This window comes from Vigna angularis, chromosome 6 (assembly GCF_016808095.1).
Source record: "Vigna angularis cultivar LongXiaoDou No.4 chromosome 6, ASM1680809v1, whole genome shotgun sequence".
In the NCBI taxonomy this organism is placed as follows: domain Eukaryota; kingdom Viridiplantae; phylum Streptophyta; class Magnoliopsida; order Fabales; family Fabaceae; genus Vigna; species Vigna angularis.
In genome coordinates this window covers 37,813,246-37,830,242 of record NC_068975.1, presented here as the reverse complement: position 1 = coordinate 37,830,242, position 16,997 = coordinate 37,813,246, and the positions used below count along the sequence as shown (strand labels likewise).

Sequence of the window (16,997 nt, the reverse complement as noted above, 5' to 3'; positions counted from 1 at the left end):
AATAAAATATTAAAAAGTAACCAAATGAATACTAAAAATGGTACTATACTCTAATCATCTTGATAAGATTAAAATAACTAATAAAAGTCAAAAAAAAAAATAACAGTAATAAACATTAGTTAAACTAGTTTATAATTTAATCAAATTACTTAGATGTTAGCAAAGTTTTATAGAACTGAAATCACTTAGATAATTTTGAATTACTTGCCAAACATTTTTAATTATATTAGTGAAACTAGTTTATAATTCAATTAAATAAATTAGTAGTTAGTTTATTAATCTTGTCAAATATACAAAATATAAAACTAAACAAATTGCAGTTTTAATACTGCTTTCCTTTTAAAAGATACTTTAAAAATATAAATAAATAAAATATATTTGAATTATTTTGTATTCTCGCTATAAGAAAATATAGAATATTGATGATTTCTCAATAATAACCAAACTTCGTGGATAAACATTATTTGTTGATAGTATTGATGTTTATTAGTGAGATGTTAATAATTTTATTTTTACTTTTATTTTATCAGTAAGATATTTATAAGTTTGTTTTTATTTACTTGTTTATTTATTATTATTTTAATAGTAAAGTGTTTATAATTTATATTTATTGTTATTATTTTTATTTTATTAATGAGGTGTTTATCGTCTATTTTTTATTTATTTATTATTATTTTATTAAGTGAAGTTTTCATAATTTTATTTTTATTCATTTGTTGTATTTTTTTTATTGCTTCTAATTTTATTTTTTACTTTATTTTATTATTTTTATTTATTTTATTCGATGAAATGTTTATAATTTTATTTTTTATTTTATTTTATTTAACGAGGTGTTTTTAACTTCGTCTTTCTTTTTTATTTAGTAAGTGTTTCTAAACTTCATTTTTATTTATTTATATATTTTATTTCAATTTATTTATTTATTAACATGCCCGTAATCTTATTTCATCTTATTTTTATATGTGAAATATTTTAATACATGTTCATTTGTCAAATAAATTAAGAGATAAATTAATATATTGGTTGAAAAAGTGATAAACTTTTGAAATTGATGGGAAACCTTTTAAGCATATTTCTTAAAAAATAAGATACAATAATAATATTATGTATTATGCTTATGGTCATGATAATTTTAATAAAAGAAAATTTTTATTTTGAGTTGAAAAACACAATAATGTAGTTTACAAGTTTTAAGACTATAAGATGAAATAGATAACTTACAGCTATTGGATGAGTGCTAGGAGGTATGAGACATAAATATATTTTTTTTCAATACGGAGATTAATTGTTTTGAAATTTAAGAATATTGCGTCACTTATATAAATATTTAGAATTATTGTATTATATATATTTGATGAATTATATAAATATGATTATTTATACCTACAAATAATAGTATTATAAAGTGTATAATATATATGTATGTATGTGAGTGTGGTGTTCTTAGTAAACAATATAATGACTTAAAAGAGGAAAGATAACTAACTCTGATGATTTTTGTGATAATGAAGTGAAAATATAGTTATTGGTGTTGAATTCATTGTATTAAAAATTTATTGTTTTACAGGTTTATTTGTGTTTAGTGTTAAATGATGAATTTAATTATTAATGTTTAATTGCAACTTGATTGAAATAATATAGAAATTTTCTAATATGGTGTTTCATGACTTAATGAGAATGGATAATATGAGAATTACTCGAGCGAGGGTGTGTGCAAATGAATAGAATTAAGTCTTGTATGACAAAAACATAGGAAATTATGTGATACAAACATATTATGGTTGTGAAAAATTTATTAACATGGTCATTCACAAAGATAAATGTGATATTCAATAATTCTTAAGGAGAAATGTCATGTTAAATAATTCTCAAGGAAATTGTCATATTAAATAAGTTGTGATTCTATTAAATTTGTAATAGAGAATAAGGTTAAGGTGGTGAAAATCAAATGAGGTCTTCAGTTTATAAAGTCGTTATTAAACAGTGTGACTTAGAGGACATAAAAAAATTAATTATATGAAATTGAAGTTCTAATAAGTAGATGAATGATACCATGTTAACTCATGAAATTCAATTATTTTGAATATAACATTATTTATGAAAAATTACGATATAACTTTCAAAATAATTTGTTTTGTGTTTTAATACTAATTTGCAATGTTCATACTAGGCAAACATTGAATTAGACAAATATCTTTTTAAAATATTTTGTAAACGATGACACGGAGTAGATGTGGAACTTCAAATATAAGTATAAAATATTAAAATACATTTATACCAAATATCATCGTATATAGTATTTATATTTTTGAAAAAATATTTTACAATTCTTAAACATACATTATATTTATATTAATTAGGCTATGATAATAAAACTAATATTTTTGTATCATCACATCTTCGGACAAGGTAATTTAAAAAATAATTTACTTAGTTGGCAAATATAAAATCTTTTTGATGTAAAGTGAATTGTTTAAATGATAACATTATAAGAAATTTAGGATTTAAAAATTTTAAATAATTAAAATAATAATATTAAAAATTAAATAAAGAAAAAAATTGAAGTTACATAATTAGTCACTTCCTCCTTTTATTTATATATATATAATTTGTTTTTTCTGGTATATTCAAAGTGTTTAATTTATCATAAATTTCAATTTTACCTTTTATACGTAATGTATGTGATTGAAATGGATTCTCAGCACCATCAACATGAATATTAATATTATTATTAATAATAATAATAATAATATATATATTATTAATTTTAATTTTTTATTATTTATAAATATTTTTACAATTAAATATAATATTAACAATTATCATTTTATATTACTTTAATAATTATAAATATTTTAATAGTTTTTAATTTCTATCAATTAAACAAATTTTTTTATTTGTCACATAAATTAAATTCTAAATTCAATATCAATTATCTATAAATCTACTCAAACAAACAATAAAAATTTTACCCTCAAATATTCTGAAATACAATAGTCTTCTTTCCCACCTTATCTCTTACATGCGAAAAAAGCCTTATGCATGTTAGGGAAATGTTCACTTTCGTCCTACCTTTTTCAAAAAGTTCAATTTGGTCCCACGTTGTGAAAAAAGTGTCCAAGTTAATCCTTTTTGGTCACGGCGTTAAATATTTAACGATTCTGCTGCCAGCTAGGAGTGTGGTGTGCAACGTGGCTTTTTACTTGCGTAACGTGGCAGTTACAGCTTTCCATTAACTGAGAACGTGGCAGTGGCAGTGAGATTAAAATTCTGAGTGTTAGGGTTTGATTTGGGTATTTCAAAATTGGTCTTTGAGGATTGAGAATGGGTTCCCAAGGGTGTTCTTCGTTTTCGAAAAGCTGGGCCAAAGGATCTTCTCGTTCGTCCCATGGTGGTGCTTCTAGGGGAGGTGGGTTAATCCCTACTTGTTACTGCGGTGATATTGGGAGAAATTTTTGGGGTTGTCCTCATTACAAGGTTTTAAGTATACCCTTGTCAGTTAATGTTTTCTTTAGTTGATTTGATGCATTTGTTCATAAATTCCCTAACATGGTGAATAACAGGGTGGATCTTCAATTGGGAGCTGCTGTAACTTTTTCAAGTGGTGTTGTGAAGACAACGTGGATGAAAAAGATTGCACAATTCTGAAGAGAATAAGTGAGCTGGAAAATGCAGTGAAGGATTTGCAAAAAATCCAGAAAATGATGAAGTTGTTAGTTATAGCTTTGTGTGTGTTTATTGTGGTTGACCTTGTAATTTTGAAGTTGTGGTTAGGTTGATTTAGTTAGATCGTGAATTTGGGTATTTGGATGTTGTGGTTAGGTTGATTTAGTTAGATCGTGATTTATTTGTTATAAGCTGGCTTAATACTTGTTATGTATTTGGATGCTTGAAAGAAGTACGTTGACAATGGGAAGGTGTTTTGGTTGGTGTAACATCAGTTATGCAATGCAATGTACAAAATCTTCGAATCAGTCCCCCATTTGGTTTAAAAATGTTGAAACAGGTGAACCGAATAATGCATATGACTGAGGACTAATGGCACATATTACAAATCTAAATACAAGCTCTCCATTTGGTTTAAAGATGTTGAAACATGTCAACCCAATAATGCATATGACTGAGTGTTACGTGCCTGAGTACGTAACTTGCCTCTCGCTATTGACAATGGTACTTAACTGAATAAAAACTCTTTATTACTGCCACTCTGGGTATCCCAATACACAATATCACAACTTGACGCTCGTCCTTGCTCCGCTCGTCCAGTCCTGTTGCTCCCGCTCGCTGAGGACGCTCGTCCTCGCCCCTCGTTGCTTCCACTTGCTCAGGACGCTCGTCCTCGCTCCGCTCGCTGGGGACGCTCGTCCTTGCCCCTCGTTGCCCCGCTCGCTCTGCTTCCACTCGCTTAGGACGCTCGTCCTCGCCCCTCGTTACCTCCACTAGCTCAGGACGCTCGTCCTCGCTTCGCTTGTTCAGCCCTGTTGCCTCCACTCGCTTAGGACGCTCGTCCTCTACCGTACGGCTCACAAGCAGATAATGCATATTAAGATTGAAACAGGTCAACCCAATAATGCATTTTAAGAAGTGACTAATGGCACATATTAGAAATCTAAATACAAGCTTTGACCAAAACATGATGAAAGCACTTTGATTAATGAAATAAACGCAGTTTAGGTTTGTCACCAAAGTACATGATATTCAATACATATATCCTCCAATTCATCTAAAAAGACAATACATGTCTGTTACCAAAATAAGACCGTACAGTACATAATAAAGATCCAGAACTATCTATCTATCTTTTCTTCTGACTCTGAATTTTGGTGGACGGGATGCTTGGGAAGTTGGTTGTGTTGGCTGGGTTGCTTCTGCTGGCTGGGTTGCTTCTGATGACTGGGTTGTTTGTGTTGGCTGAGTTGGTTCTGGTGGCTGGGTTGCTTCTGGTGGGTGGTTTGCTTCTGCTGGTTGGGGCCGTAAAGGGCAGTTATTCCTGTTGTGCTTTGTCTGACGGCAAATGCTACACTTTTTCCTATGCCCTCCAACACGCATTTGAGTGTCATCCTTAGTTAACTCCCATGCCTCCAACTTGCGTTTTTTCTTCGGCCTCCCAGGCAACTTCCTTATCAGTGGTGGTAGTACATCATTGAAATTTGTCGTTTGCCATAGTTGGGGACCATTGAGTGGAAAAATTATGGACGCATACACCTCTTCATATGTGGATCTTCTGAAGCAACTGGGTATAAAATTATCTGGATGAACATTACAGTAGTTCATTGCTGCAATTGCATGACAGCATGGGATGCCACTGATCATCCACTTTCTGCAGCTACACTCTTTAGTGTCCAGGTCCACTGTGAACTTGTTCCCAACAGATGAAGTGTGCCTAACCTCAAAAATCTTTCGTGTAGCCCAACTGAAAGAAATAAAACACATCAATGAACGTAAATAAGAAGATGTATATAAACTGTGGTAATAAGATTGCCTTGGCAGCCAAAATCTAGACAAATTACATTCTTTTTGAAGCCTGTTCTTTATCTTTGGGCATATTGTGAACTCCATAGATGCCACCTTGCTTCTGTTGGTGGCCCACCTTTTCATGAGATACAATCTGATATCCTCCATCATTGTTATAATTGGTTTTCCTCTTGCATGAATGAGGACACTGTTGAAAGCTTCAGTGATGTTGTTATCAAGGGTATCACACATTGATTGAGCTGTGAAGCGAGACCTTGACCAAAACCTCTGGTAATAACATTTCTCAAATGGGTTACAATACATCTGTGATAGTAATGTGTATATAATGGCTAATGGGTTACCTTGGGGGAATGGCTATGAGGTATTTATATGCTTCAACATTGACTTCTTTAATTTTCAGCATTTCTCTCTCCCAAGCCTGGGGATATGTGCTGGTTGCAGCACTCCACATCAGATTTTTTAATACCTGCCCACCAAACCTTTTCCTAAAGTTTGCATAGAGGTGCCTTAAACAGTATCTTTGTTCTGCCCGAGGCAAAAGCTCTTGGATAGCTAAGACTAACCCCTGCACAATTAAATTTAGTAATAAAACCATATCGTATACAAAATCATTAACTAAATTGCAAAAACCATATCTTATACCTTCTGCTGGTCTGACATCCATGTGCACCCTCCACATACTTCACTGCCCCCAAGGTCTTCAATTAACAATTGCAAAAACCATGTCCAGCTGTCTTTGTTCTCCACTTCTACTACTGCATAGGCAAGGGGAAGCATTTGGTCGTTTGGATCCCTACCAACAGCAGTCAGCAGCTCCCCCTTGTAAACACCTTTCAAAAAACATCCGTCTAAACATATAATGGGCCTACAACTTATGAAACTATCTTTACAAGCTTTCAGACAAACATACATTCTTTGAAAGATTGGGTCACCATTATGAGAGTCAACTTTAATTTGCACTGTTGAGCCTGGATTACACCTCAACAGCTCATGTCCATAGTCGTACACCCTTTTATATTGTTCTATGAAATCTCCTTCAACCATTCTTGTGGCAATTAACTTTGCCCTTCTTGCCTTGGATATTGTAACATTTGTATTCCATTTTCTTAATGCTTTAGTACGAATATCACTCACCTTTAAACTAGGATTCTCAACTAAAGATCTATCTATTTCTTGACTTAACCACTTAGCATTCATCAGTTTAATATTAAGTTGTCTACTACAACTATGAGTATCAATTATCTTCCTCAATTGCCAAATCTTTCGTGATGGCAAATAACCACAATAAGCTAGCCATGGGCACTTACCTTGGCCACCCATGCATGTCACCCTCACCCTACGGTTATCATTTTTCATAAATTTTAGATCCCTCCCAGCATGAACAGCATACCTTCTAATAACATCCTTAAACTCTTCCCTGTCAGTAAAAATAGTGCCCACTTCCCACTTGTAATCTGCCATGGACTTCTGCTTTGCATATTTTGAAAAAGGACCTACATCTATTGTATCATCATTGTCATCCTCCTCCTCACTTGCACTATTTTCAGGAGTTAAAAGCTTATCAGACTCCCACTCATCATCTGACAAACCCCTACACTGTTGGGTTTCTTTTTCACTGTCTTCATCATCCACGTATTCATCACCACTCAAATCATCCATTCCTGCTACATCATCACTGTTCACTTCCACTTCTTCTTCACTTTCGACCTCAATTTCAGCCTCACTTACACTCTCAACTTCATCCTCATTCTCGACCTCCACTGCAATCTCATCATCTTCTGCATCCTCATGCTGAACATCCTCATTATACACTGAATCCTCCTTCTCAACCTCCAATGCATCGTCATGCTCAACATCCAACCAATCCTCATTGTCAACATTCAGTAAATCCTGCTTCTGAACCTCCAATCCTTCACTTACATTCTCAACATCCCGTGCATCCTCATTCTCAACCTCCACTGCACCCTCCACTACGTCTTCCATTCCTTCTTCACCACCCTCAACATGTGCTTCTCCTCTTACGCCACTATCCTCACCACTTTCTGCATGACCTTCACATCGCAAAAGAATCTCATTCTCATCATTTTGTAAGATAGTTGCTTCGTCCACCCCATGCACAACATACAGGTTCACTTCCCCCAAATACTTAGCCACATTCAACATGTTCATAGCTCCTTTATCATCATCAACCTTATGTAGAACATGTTGGACACTGTAATATAATTCTTCTACTTCCATGTATCCCATATGGTTAAGTGAACCTAAAACTCCAAAATAACACCATTTATCGGGGTCTACGTCCCAATTAGTTATCTCTCCCCCTATATAATTAAAGGGGACTTCTTTGATCAAGGTCCCACCATGGTGGACCACTACCCGAAACATGTCATCAGACATCCCTACCCGAACCCTGCAAATGCAAACAGGGGACCACTAATTTCAGTTAAAGTAAGACAGTAAGACCTATGGGACCACTATCATGCATCAAAAGAAGACAACTTTCCACACAAAACAATTTCACCTTTCACCCATAGTTAAACCCCCTCAAACGCGACAACAATGAAAACATTTTCGAAAAACCTCTAACCTGATTTGATTTGCGGAATTCGATATCCTCTGCAGATTTCACCTTCAAGATCACCCAAATTTGATTTCCAGGTTCTCCAAAATGCTTATCCTCAAAGACCAATTTCGAAATAGGCTCCCAAATCAAACCCTAACAATCACTATTTTAATCTCACTGCCACTGCCACTGCCACGTTCTCAGTTAATGGAAAGCTGTAACTGCCACGTTACGCAAGTAAAAAGCCACGTTGCACACCACACTCCTAGCTGGCACCAGAATCGTTAAATATTTAACGCCGTGACCAAAAAGGATTAACTTGGACACTTTTTTCACAACGTGGGACCAAATTGAACTTTTTGAAAAAGGTAAGACGAAAGTGAACATTTCCCTTAAAAAGAGGGACAAAAACAGGTATTAAGCCTAAATAAGACGATGTCTTTATTTATTTATTGGTATATATAATGAGAGAAATATATAGAGTGAGATTGCTAGAAATAGTGTTGTGGTGGGTTTGGTGAAGAGTGAGCACCACTGAATCAGCACATATCTTCACCTTCTCTAACCCAAATCATGGCTACCATTTTCGCTTTCATTTTCATATTTTTCTCCCTCATCGCCTCCAACTGTAAATCTTCCCCTTCTTTTTTTCTTTCTATTTTATCATTAATTCTCATCACCATTGATCCATTTCTCTTTCAGATGCCTTCGATTCCTTGGATCCTTTTGGTAACATCACCATCACATGGGATTATTTCTCCGACAACGGGGACACAGTCGACGTAAGCATTTCTAATTTTCACTGCTTAAACATTATCATTTTCTAACTTCTCTTCAAAAATCCAGTCTTGATTCTTCTGCTTCTTCATTGTAACATTGCGGGATTTCGATATTCTTAAGGAAACACTGAGATGCGTACGCCTTTGTCTGTTAGTTAGGGTTATGTCCGGTCTCTTGGTTCACTTCCAATCACTTCGATCATGCCACGTCAGCCAAGCATGTTGTATTATTTATAGCATATATAGTTTCGTATATATAAATCTCTGGAACGGCAACCACATAGGTATAAATCAAATACCATACGTGATTTATGGTGTGTTCGGTTAACGTTGTAGGTGAGGGTATCGATATACAACTTCCAACTATTTCGTCACGTGGAGGAGCCTGGTTGGAGATTGGGTTGGGCATGGAAAGGTGACGAGGTGATTTGGTCAATGCTGGGAGCAGAGGCAAAGGAACAAGGGAACTGCACAAGATTTAGAGGACAACAGAAACCACATTGTTGCAAGAAAGAACCAGTTATCATTGATCTAATGCCTGGAACCCCCTACAACATGCAGACCGCAAATTGCTGCAAAGCTGGGATCCTTACATCCCTTAAACAAGATCATACAAAACTTGGTGCCACCTTCCAAATGAATTATGTCAAACCATCCGATTCAGGTCCCGGTTTTACCATGCCAGAAAATTTCACCCTTGGAATTCCAGGCTATAGCTGTGGGACACCGTTTCAAGTCCCGCCGACCATGTTTACCAAAGATGGACACAGATGGCAACAAGTCTTGGGTGAGTGCCACAAGGATCACTGTCATTACTTACGTTTCTGTACGTTTCTGAGACAATGGCCAAAACAATCCTTATTTTTGTTGGAATTACGTTTGTTAATTACATGTCTGCTGGTTTATTATGTCATGTTTTTTTTGCTTGCATGCAGAGACTTGGAATGTGACTTGTATTTACTCCCAGTTTCTAGCATCACCTGCTCCAAAATGCTGCGTCTCTCTGTCTGCATTCTACAACAGTACTATTGTTCCTTGTCCCACATGCAGTTGCAATTGCCAAGGACTACCAGGAGCAACTTGTGTGGAGTAATTAATTCTTCTCATCCTGAGTTTTTTAATGCTTGAAAACTGCTTTTTTTCTGTTTCTATATAACGGACGAGGGTCTTATTCTATGGTTTCCTTGTAACTTGGAAATTTTCAGTTCAGATAAGACTTCAGTGTTGCAACCACCGCAAACAAATCGCGGAGAAGCAGCAGCAGTGGTGATCAGGTGTTCACATCACATGTGCCCCATTCGTATTCACTGGCATGTGAAACAAAGTTACAAAGAGCACTGGCGGGTGAAGATCACAATCACAAACATGAACTTTGTGAAAAACTATTCCCAATGGAATTTGGTGGTGCAGCATCCTAACTTAGCGAATGTAACACAAGTGTTCAGTTTCAACTACGAACCTCTGACAGTTTATGGAAAATTGAGAGACATAGGGATGTTTTGGGGGCTGGCGTATTACAATGACATGCTGCTGACACATGGAGAGAATGGGAATGTGCAAACAGAGGTTTTACTGCATAAAGATAGAGGAAAGTTCAGCTTCAGAGAAGGGTGGAGTTTTCCTAGAAAAGTTTCGTTCAATGGCGATGAATGTGTGATGCCGTCTCCTGATGCATATCCTAGACTTCCCAACGCAGCTCATGTTGTCATAACAAGCTTTAACACAATTTTCTTTTCACTGTTACTTATACTCTTATAGAAGTTTAGAAGGAAGGATTACTTTCACTATCTCATAGTTTAGTGTCATAGTCATTCATTTAGTTTTTTTACCAAAATGAGTGTCATTTTTTTCGACATCGATTGTCTTTTATCTATATAGGATTAATAGAGTAATGCATATTTTTACATTTGCGGAATATAAGAATAAACTAATTATAAAAGTGTAAATTTTGTACTTATTTAAATAAAAAGTAATTTTTTTAAAATAAATGTTAAAAATTTAAGTATGTCAAATAATATTTTTCCCTAAGATATTTTTAGAAACACAATTTCAGTAAATGATCGAAAGACTATTAAACCTAATACACGCGTAGTCTAAATTGACCGCGAGAGGACCCATTAAGCCCAATTAGTATCTCTTATTATAGTTTCTACAATTTTATTATCCTTTAAACAGTTATATGTAATAATTTGTCTTATATTTTCCTTATTCAAACAATATAAATTATATATATGACTGTCATATAGATAATTTTGTATATTCGATAAAAAGATACTAAAACGTATACTTACTCTCTTGTGTACAAAATCTTGATATCTTAGAGTTTGAAAAATTTGAATATTATATATTATCATTTTTTTTTTAATTTTAAAATTTAAAATCTTAATCACTCCACTGTCGATTGACGAAGTAACAGCATGATGTATATATATATATATATATATATATATATATATATATATATATATATATATATATATATATATATATATATATATATAATTTTTTATTTTAAATAATTATTTCTTAAAAATTAAATAAGTACTCATAATGAAAAATTGTTTATATAACAAAATAATACCAATAATAAAATTATAAAATTTAATTTATAATTTAATATTAATTTTTATTTTAATGATTAAAAACCATTTTATAGTTGAATAATATTTGTAATTTTAATTACAAAATCATTGTTGTGATAAATAAAGTGCTCAGATATCCTTGTGTATGTTTCGTCTTTGTATTCATCTTTTTTTAATCATTAAAATATTTTTAATTTTTTAAGCCATCTAAAATATTATATTAATTTTTCATTAATTCTTAGTTTATCAACTTATTTCTAAGGTTTATATTTATTTTTTTTTATTTGACATTTATCCATTTGTCTTTTAGTGTTTTATTTGATATTTGTGTATGATAATCGGGGAACGAGTATGATGTATATCATTTATCATATTTGATTTTTTTTTTGTGTTGATAATATTTTTTATCTTTTATAAAATAATTAGTGTATTTGAAAACAAATAAGAGCGTGTGAATGCCAGTACAAACATAAACATAGAAATGAGATTAAATTTTCAATCATTAAATATAAAAATAAGTATGAAAATGAATACTTAATTTAAAAGCAATAATAAGTATTCAAACTCTTCTCATGTTCAAGTACGTCACATGTACCATATAACAGTAAATTATATAATAATGAATATTAACAATTTTCTTGTAAAATATGTTATTTATTCTATTATATATGGGTTTTTAATTTAGAAGAAACTATTTATGTAATTAATTATCTAAATTAGTCTTTATTTAATTTATTTTTTTAATCATATATTAATTACGATCTTAAATTATTCAATTTAATTGGCAGTTTTTAGTTATCAGTTTTTGTTTGTATTTGGTCAAACGGTCTATGATTATATAAAAAATTATTAATTTTTTTATACAAAACCTAATACTAAATTCTGACTGTCCGGACTGTATGAATTTTGTATACTACCCAGGTTTGGTTTGAAATCTCAATAATGAGTTCATTAAGTTGGCTCACTTAGAAATTACATTCGATTCTATTAGTCTCTGACAAGTATTATTGTATTCGGAATAACTCTCTCGATTTAATTAGTTTTGAGTTGGAGACATCTCGATCATACCATTAAAATCGAGTAATCAAGTTATAATGAAACGTATATTGTGAAATAAGATAATTAAATTTACAATTATTCCTATGTTGTTTTTATTATAGTAAAAAACAATCATATAAAATTTGAAAAGAACTTTCTTTTACATAACAAATTAAGTGTGAGAGAAAGATGTTGCTCCTCCTTGATTTCTAACATTTTTATTTTCTTTTAGATATAGTTACTTGGTTTTAATCAATTAATTTATTGTTTTTTAAAATGTTAACATTTCTTCATTTTCACGATTTTATAATTAACAGATAAATTTTCATTGTGTTTCATCTCTTTTTAATTTGTTTTACTTTTCCACACTTTATTTTATTCTCTTCGTCCAACCAAACATAATAATCAAAATATACCGTGTACTAGATAAAAGAGTAATTAATGTTATTTGAACCATTAAAAAGTGAAAAAGTAACATTTTTTATTATAAATATCATAAACTTTAAGTTTGGCCTTTGAGTCATACTAGTAGTGAACGTGATATAATTAGAGGAGTTAAGGCAACACAACATAAGTTAATGAAAATAGTTGTTACATTAAATATCAATTAATTATCATATTAAAGAATAATCCATTTTAACATTTTTTTTATTGAAAAATCGCGGGAGTTTTTTCTTTGTAATAGTCTTTTATTATTGATTGAAATTGATTATAAACCAATAATTTTAAGGAGTCCGAGTTGTAAATTTATTAAATTATACTTAAGTTCCTAAATCTGCCATTATTTCAAATAAATATTTCCCAAGTTTTACTGTCTTTCAGCTTTCTTTTTTCTTTCTTTTACACCTTTTAAAAAAATTAATCTTTCACCTATGTGTTATTATATGGTAAAAAAAATCATCATTGATGGTAAAATTACAGAAAGTTACTTTTTTTTTATAATAATTTCACAAAGTTATACTCTCAATTAAATGTTCTGCCTATTTTTCTTCCTCCCTTTTAGAATTACATTTCGTATATTATTTAAAGTAATCTATCTTGATCATCTCCAACTGCCCTTTCTTATTTATTTCTAAAATCGAATTAAAAATAAAATAAATAGTTAGAAAAGTAAATACCACAATTCAAAATAAAAAATAACTTAAATATTCAAAATATTTTATGATGAATTTTAATTATTAAAAACTATTTATAATGAAAATTTTAAATATACAAATATAAATATTTATCTCTTACAACACAGAAGTTAATCATTATTAACTTATATCTATTTCTAAAATGAATTTTAATGAACTTCAAGTGTTCAAATCTTAATTCACATATTACAATTTAAATTTAAAATACAACTTATGTATTCAACATGTTTTATAACTGTGAGATCCCAAAATATATAAATAAAGAGATCAATTAGAGTATGACTTGATATTAAACAAGGAATTACAGTCATTCAAAGCAAAATACAGAATTTTCAAACTTAGACAGTTTATAGTATTTAATATCCAAAAGTTTAAAATATCTAAATTCTAAGTAGATTGTGCAGCAACATCATTCTCCTCCAGCTCTTGCTCTAGAGGTATTTCCTCAACAACATTTGCTCTCATCTAAGAGGATGATCATCGCAAAGAAAAACATACACAAGCAGCACACACACACAAGCAGCACACACAGAAGCAAGGGTGAGCTAGATAAACAGGCAATAATCATACTGTTCAATCAATTAATAATCATCATGCTTAGTACATATAAAACAGTTAATACGTAACACTTTAAACCATGCCTCAAACACTCACGCGACTCATCCGAATTAGTATAACTCTCGAACTATTGGTCGTCTTTGCACTTGCATAGTTCAGCTAGCACCCCCAACACTATGCAAGGTAAATCCCCCAATCTGTCTATGTCTAAACTATAAGACTATAAACGAGAACCTCCCTCTACTCTCACCACTTACATTGCTCTCCTTATCTGAGTATGAATAGTGCTTCGAGTGTAGGGATAGACATACCAGTTCAAAGCTCCATACAGTTATACAGACAACATCATTACCCCCACACATCACTTTCATCCATCTCACCCTGAGATGTCCAATTCATACTCAAATTCATCATTTAAATTTGCAGTCATATCATCACAGTAATCTAACATATCACATGCATTTACATACTTTCACATAAATCACCTCACAGTATACATTTCAAACATTTTGCACACTTAATCCAACCCAGTACACGAGCAAAGGAAACTTAGAACCGAACACCATTTGCACGAACACTGTGAGATCAACCAATACTAGGCCGAACGCTCAAACCAAACACCATATTAGATTGAACATAATTGGCCGAACGCTAAAACCGAACACCATATTAGATTGCATACTGTTTGGACGAACGCTCAAATATCAAACCTCATCATGACCGAACGCTACCTATGACAAGTACCTGAGGACGAACATCATCGAGAATGATCACTAACTAAGAATAAACCTCATCAAGACCGAACGTTAACCATCACTAATACACCAAAACCGAACACTTACAAGCTAAACCTCATAATACCTGATACAGGTCGAACGCTAAAACCGAACATCATAATGGATCGCATACTGTTTGGACGAACGCTCAAATATCAAGCCTCATCATGACCGAGCGCTACCTATGACAAGTACCTGAGGACGAACATCATCGAGAACGATCACTAACTGAGAATAAACCTCATCGAGACCGAACGTTAACCATCACTAATACACCAAGACCGAACGCTTACAAGCTAAACCTCAAAATACCTGATACAGGTCGAACGCTAAAACCGAACATCATAATGGATCGCATACTATTTGGACGAACACTCAAATATCACTAACGCATGCCAAGGACGAACGCTAACGCTCGCAGAACACAAGACCGAACGCTGACGACATTTTGGCCGAACGCTAAATTGGTCTAACAATTGGACGAACGCGCGTTCTGCAGAATTATGCAGAATCGCACCAGATTTCCATAAACCCCATTTTTTTCACCCTTTTTCCCAGATTTGCATCAGACACAGTTTATTTCAACCTGAAACTAAGAAATAAATCTAACTCCCCTTACCTCACCGTAACCAACCTGAAACAATACGTGTATCCACTCACTGTCCATTCTAACTATTTCCCAGAGTTCTTATTTGGTAAACTACTTGTCTAATTTTCATCCTAGTAGTAGAGATCTTACTTTCCCCCAAATTGGTCACCGAAGAGGGTTCAGATGTCTGAACGCATCAGACTCACTTTCGGCGCTAGCACATATGACTAGTCACAACGTACTGGACTAGACCAGGGCTGCTCTATGATCAGGGATGTGCCAACTCAGGTTTTTAAGCCCCTCTATCCTACCAACAAAGAAAGGCTTTTAACAAGTTATGATTTAATTGTCTAGGTTATTAACACTATCCTACATTGTTCTAGACATCAAATACCCAATTATATATATATATATATATATATATATATATATATATATATATATATATATATATATATATATATATATATATCACCCATCCCCTCATAGTAACCTTAAACAGTACCTCTACACCTACTTACTAATCACATAACCAACATTACATACTTCAAACCTCTCCAACAAAGCAGTACAACCAACCAATATATCCAAGTCAAATCAAAATCATCAAACCATGGTTACACGATTGTTTCACTTTCAACCAACACAACTTACACATGTTCATCACCAAAACAGCATAACAGTAAAAAGCCAAATAAATCAAACAAGCATATCATACATCATCCAAAATTGTAACTAGCTCCCCTTACCTTGAAGATGAGCAGTATATCCTACTGGAGTTCCCTAACAGTACCCTCCACACAGAGCGAAACTTGACATAACCTACAAATCACCAGATTGGTGATAAAACATAGCTCTTAGAGCTCAAATAGACAAAGAATGGAAGGAAAACGTACAAGGTACGCGAACCCAGCAAAGTCGCATGCCCTAGTTTCTAGAACAGTGAAAGAGAAGGGGAAAAGGAAACTTACCGATCGAAACAAGAAATTGTTCGGTAGAAACGAAACCCCCTACTCCGCAGACACTTAGGCAGCACCGGAATCAACTTCCTATGGTTCCAAGTTCAGAGTATCTAGAGAGAAGACAGAGAAAACCTTTAGAGCAAGAGTTTCTTTTTAGAGTGAGAAAGGAAAAATAGAAATGAGATTTTGACTTTTGGAGAAAGACCCTTGCTAAGGTCAGATTTCCCTTAATCTGGACCTGGTTGCCTCTAGGCCCAATGACCTTATAATTTTCCAGGGCCTCACAATAACAAGTTTGAATTATAATACAATTTCTATTAAACTATTTATGATACACATATAATATAGAATAAATATCTATCTTTTACCTTGAACGCTTTAAAATATTACATCTAAAATAAAAACTAAAATACCAAAATGAAGAGAATAGATAGAAATATCCATATCTAATTTCCTAACACGGTTATTTTATTTGGTTTTTTTCATCTGTGATACTTTGATACTGATAGACCATCAATTTTATTTGCTTTCTGCGACTC

At 32.6% G+C, this 16,997-nt stretch overlaps 2 protein-coding genes and 1 long non-coding RNA gene across 3 annotated transcripts; 1 reads left to right on the top strand and 2 right to left on the bottom strand.

Annotated features, from left to right (window-relative positions):
- Positions 1-4,791: 4,791 nt before the first annotated feature.
- On the bottom strand, positions 4,792-8,007 carry LOC108341741 (uncharacterized). Its single transcript, XM_017579383.2, has 5 exons — positions 7,997-8,007; positions 6,118-7,885; positions 5,817-6,040; positions 5,511-5,672; positions 4,792-5,413 (listed from the first exon to the last, which is right to left on the bottom strand). Exons 1-5 carry the CDS (start codon positions 8,005-8,007, stop codon positions 4,792-4,794), a joined length of 2,787 nt encoding a protein of 928 aa, XP_017434872.2.
- Positions 8,008-8,552: 545 nt separating this feature from the next.
- Positions 8,553-10,611, top strand: LOC108342400 (COBRA-like protein 1). Its single transcript, XM_017580175.2, has 5 exons — positions 8,553-8,666; positions 8,741-8,820; positions 9,154-9,604; positions 9,753-9,906; positions 10,023-10,611. The coding sequence occupies exons 1-5, from the start codon at positions 8,612-8,614 to the stop codon at positions 10,573-10,575; spliced, it is 1,293 nt and encodes a 430-aa protein (XP_017435664.1). The 5' UTR covers positions 8,553-8,611; the 3' UTR covers positions 10,576-10,611.
- Positions 10,612-13,838: 3,227 nt separating this feature from the next.
- Positions 13,839-16,624, bottom strand: LOC128197415 (uncharacterized). The gene is made up of 3 exons (XR_008249948.1): positions 16,468-16,624; positions 16,246-16,318; positions 13,839-14,038 (listed from the first exon to the last, which is right to left on the bottom strand). It is a non-coding gene; the product is annotated as an uncharacterized LOC128197415 (long non-coding RNA).
- Positions 16,625-16,997: the final 373 nt, after the last annotated feature.

Bases quoted from the DNA above. Each gene is read 5' to 3' on its own strand.
- LOC108341741 (XM_017579383.2), bottom strand. The intron at 6,041-6,117 runs GTATAAGATATG...TTAATTGTGCAG, and splicing joins GGATGTCAGACCAGCAGAAG to GGGTTAGTCTTAGCTATCCA. The intron at 5,414-5,510 runs GTAATTTGTCTA...TATTTCTTTCAG, and splicing joins GAACAGGCTTCAAAAAGAAT to TTGGGCTACACGAAAGATTT.
- LOC108342400 (XM_017580175.2), top strand. From the start codon at position 8,612: ATGGCTACCATTTTCGCTTTCATTTTCATATTTTTCTCCCTCATCGCC. The intron at 8,667-8,740 runs GTAAATCTTCCC...TTTCTCTTTCAG, and splicing joins CTCCCTCATCGCCTCCAACT to ATGCCTTCGATTCCTTGGAT. The intron at 9,907-10,022 runs GTAATTAATTCT...GGAAATTTTCAG, and splicing joins CCAGGAGCAACTTGTGTGGA to TTCAGATAAGACTTCAGTGT.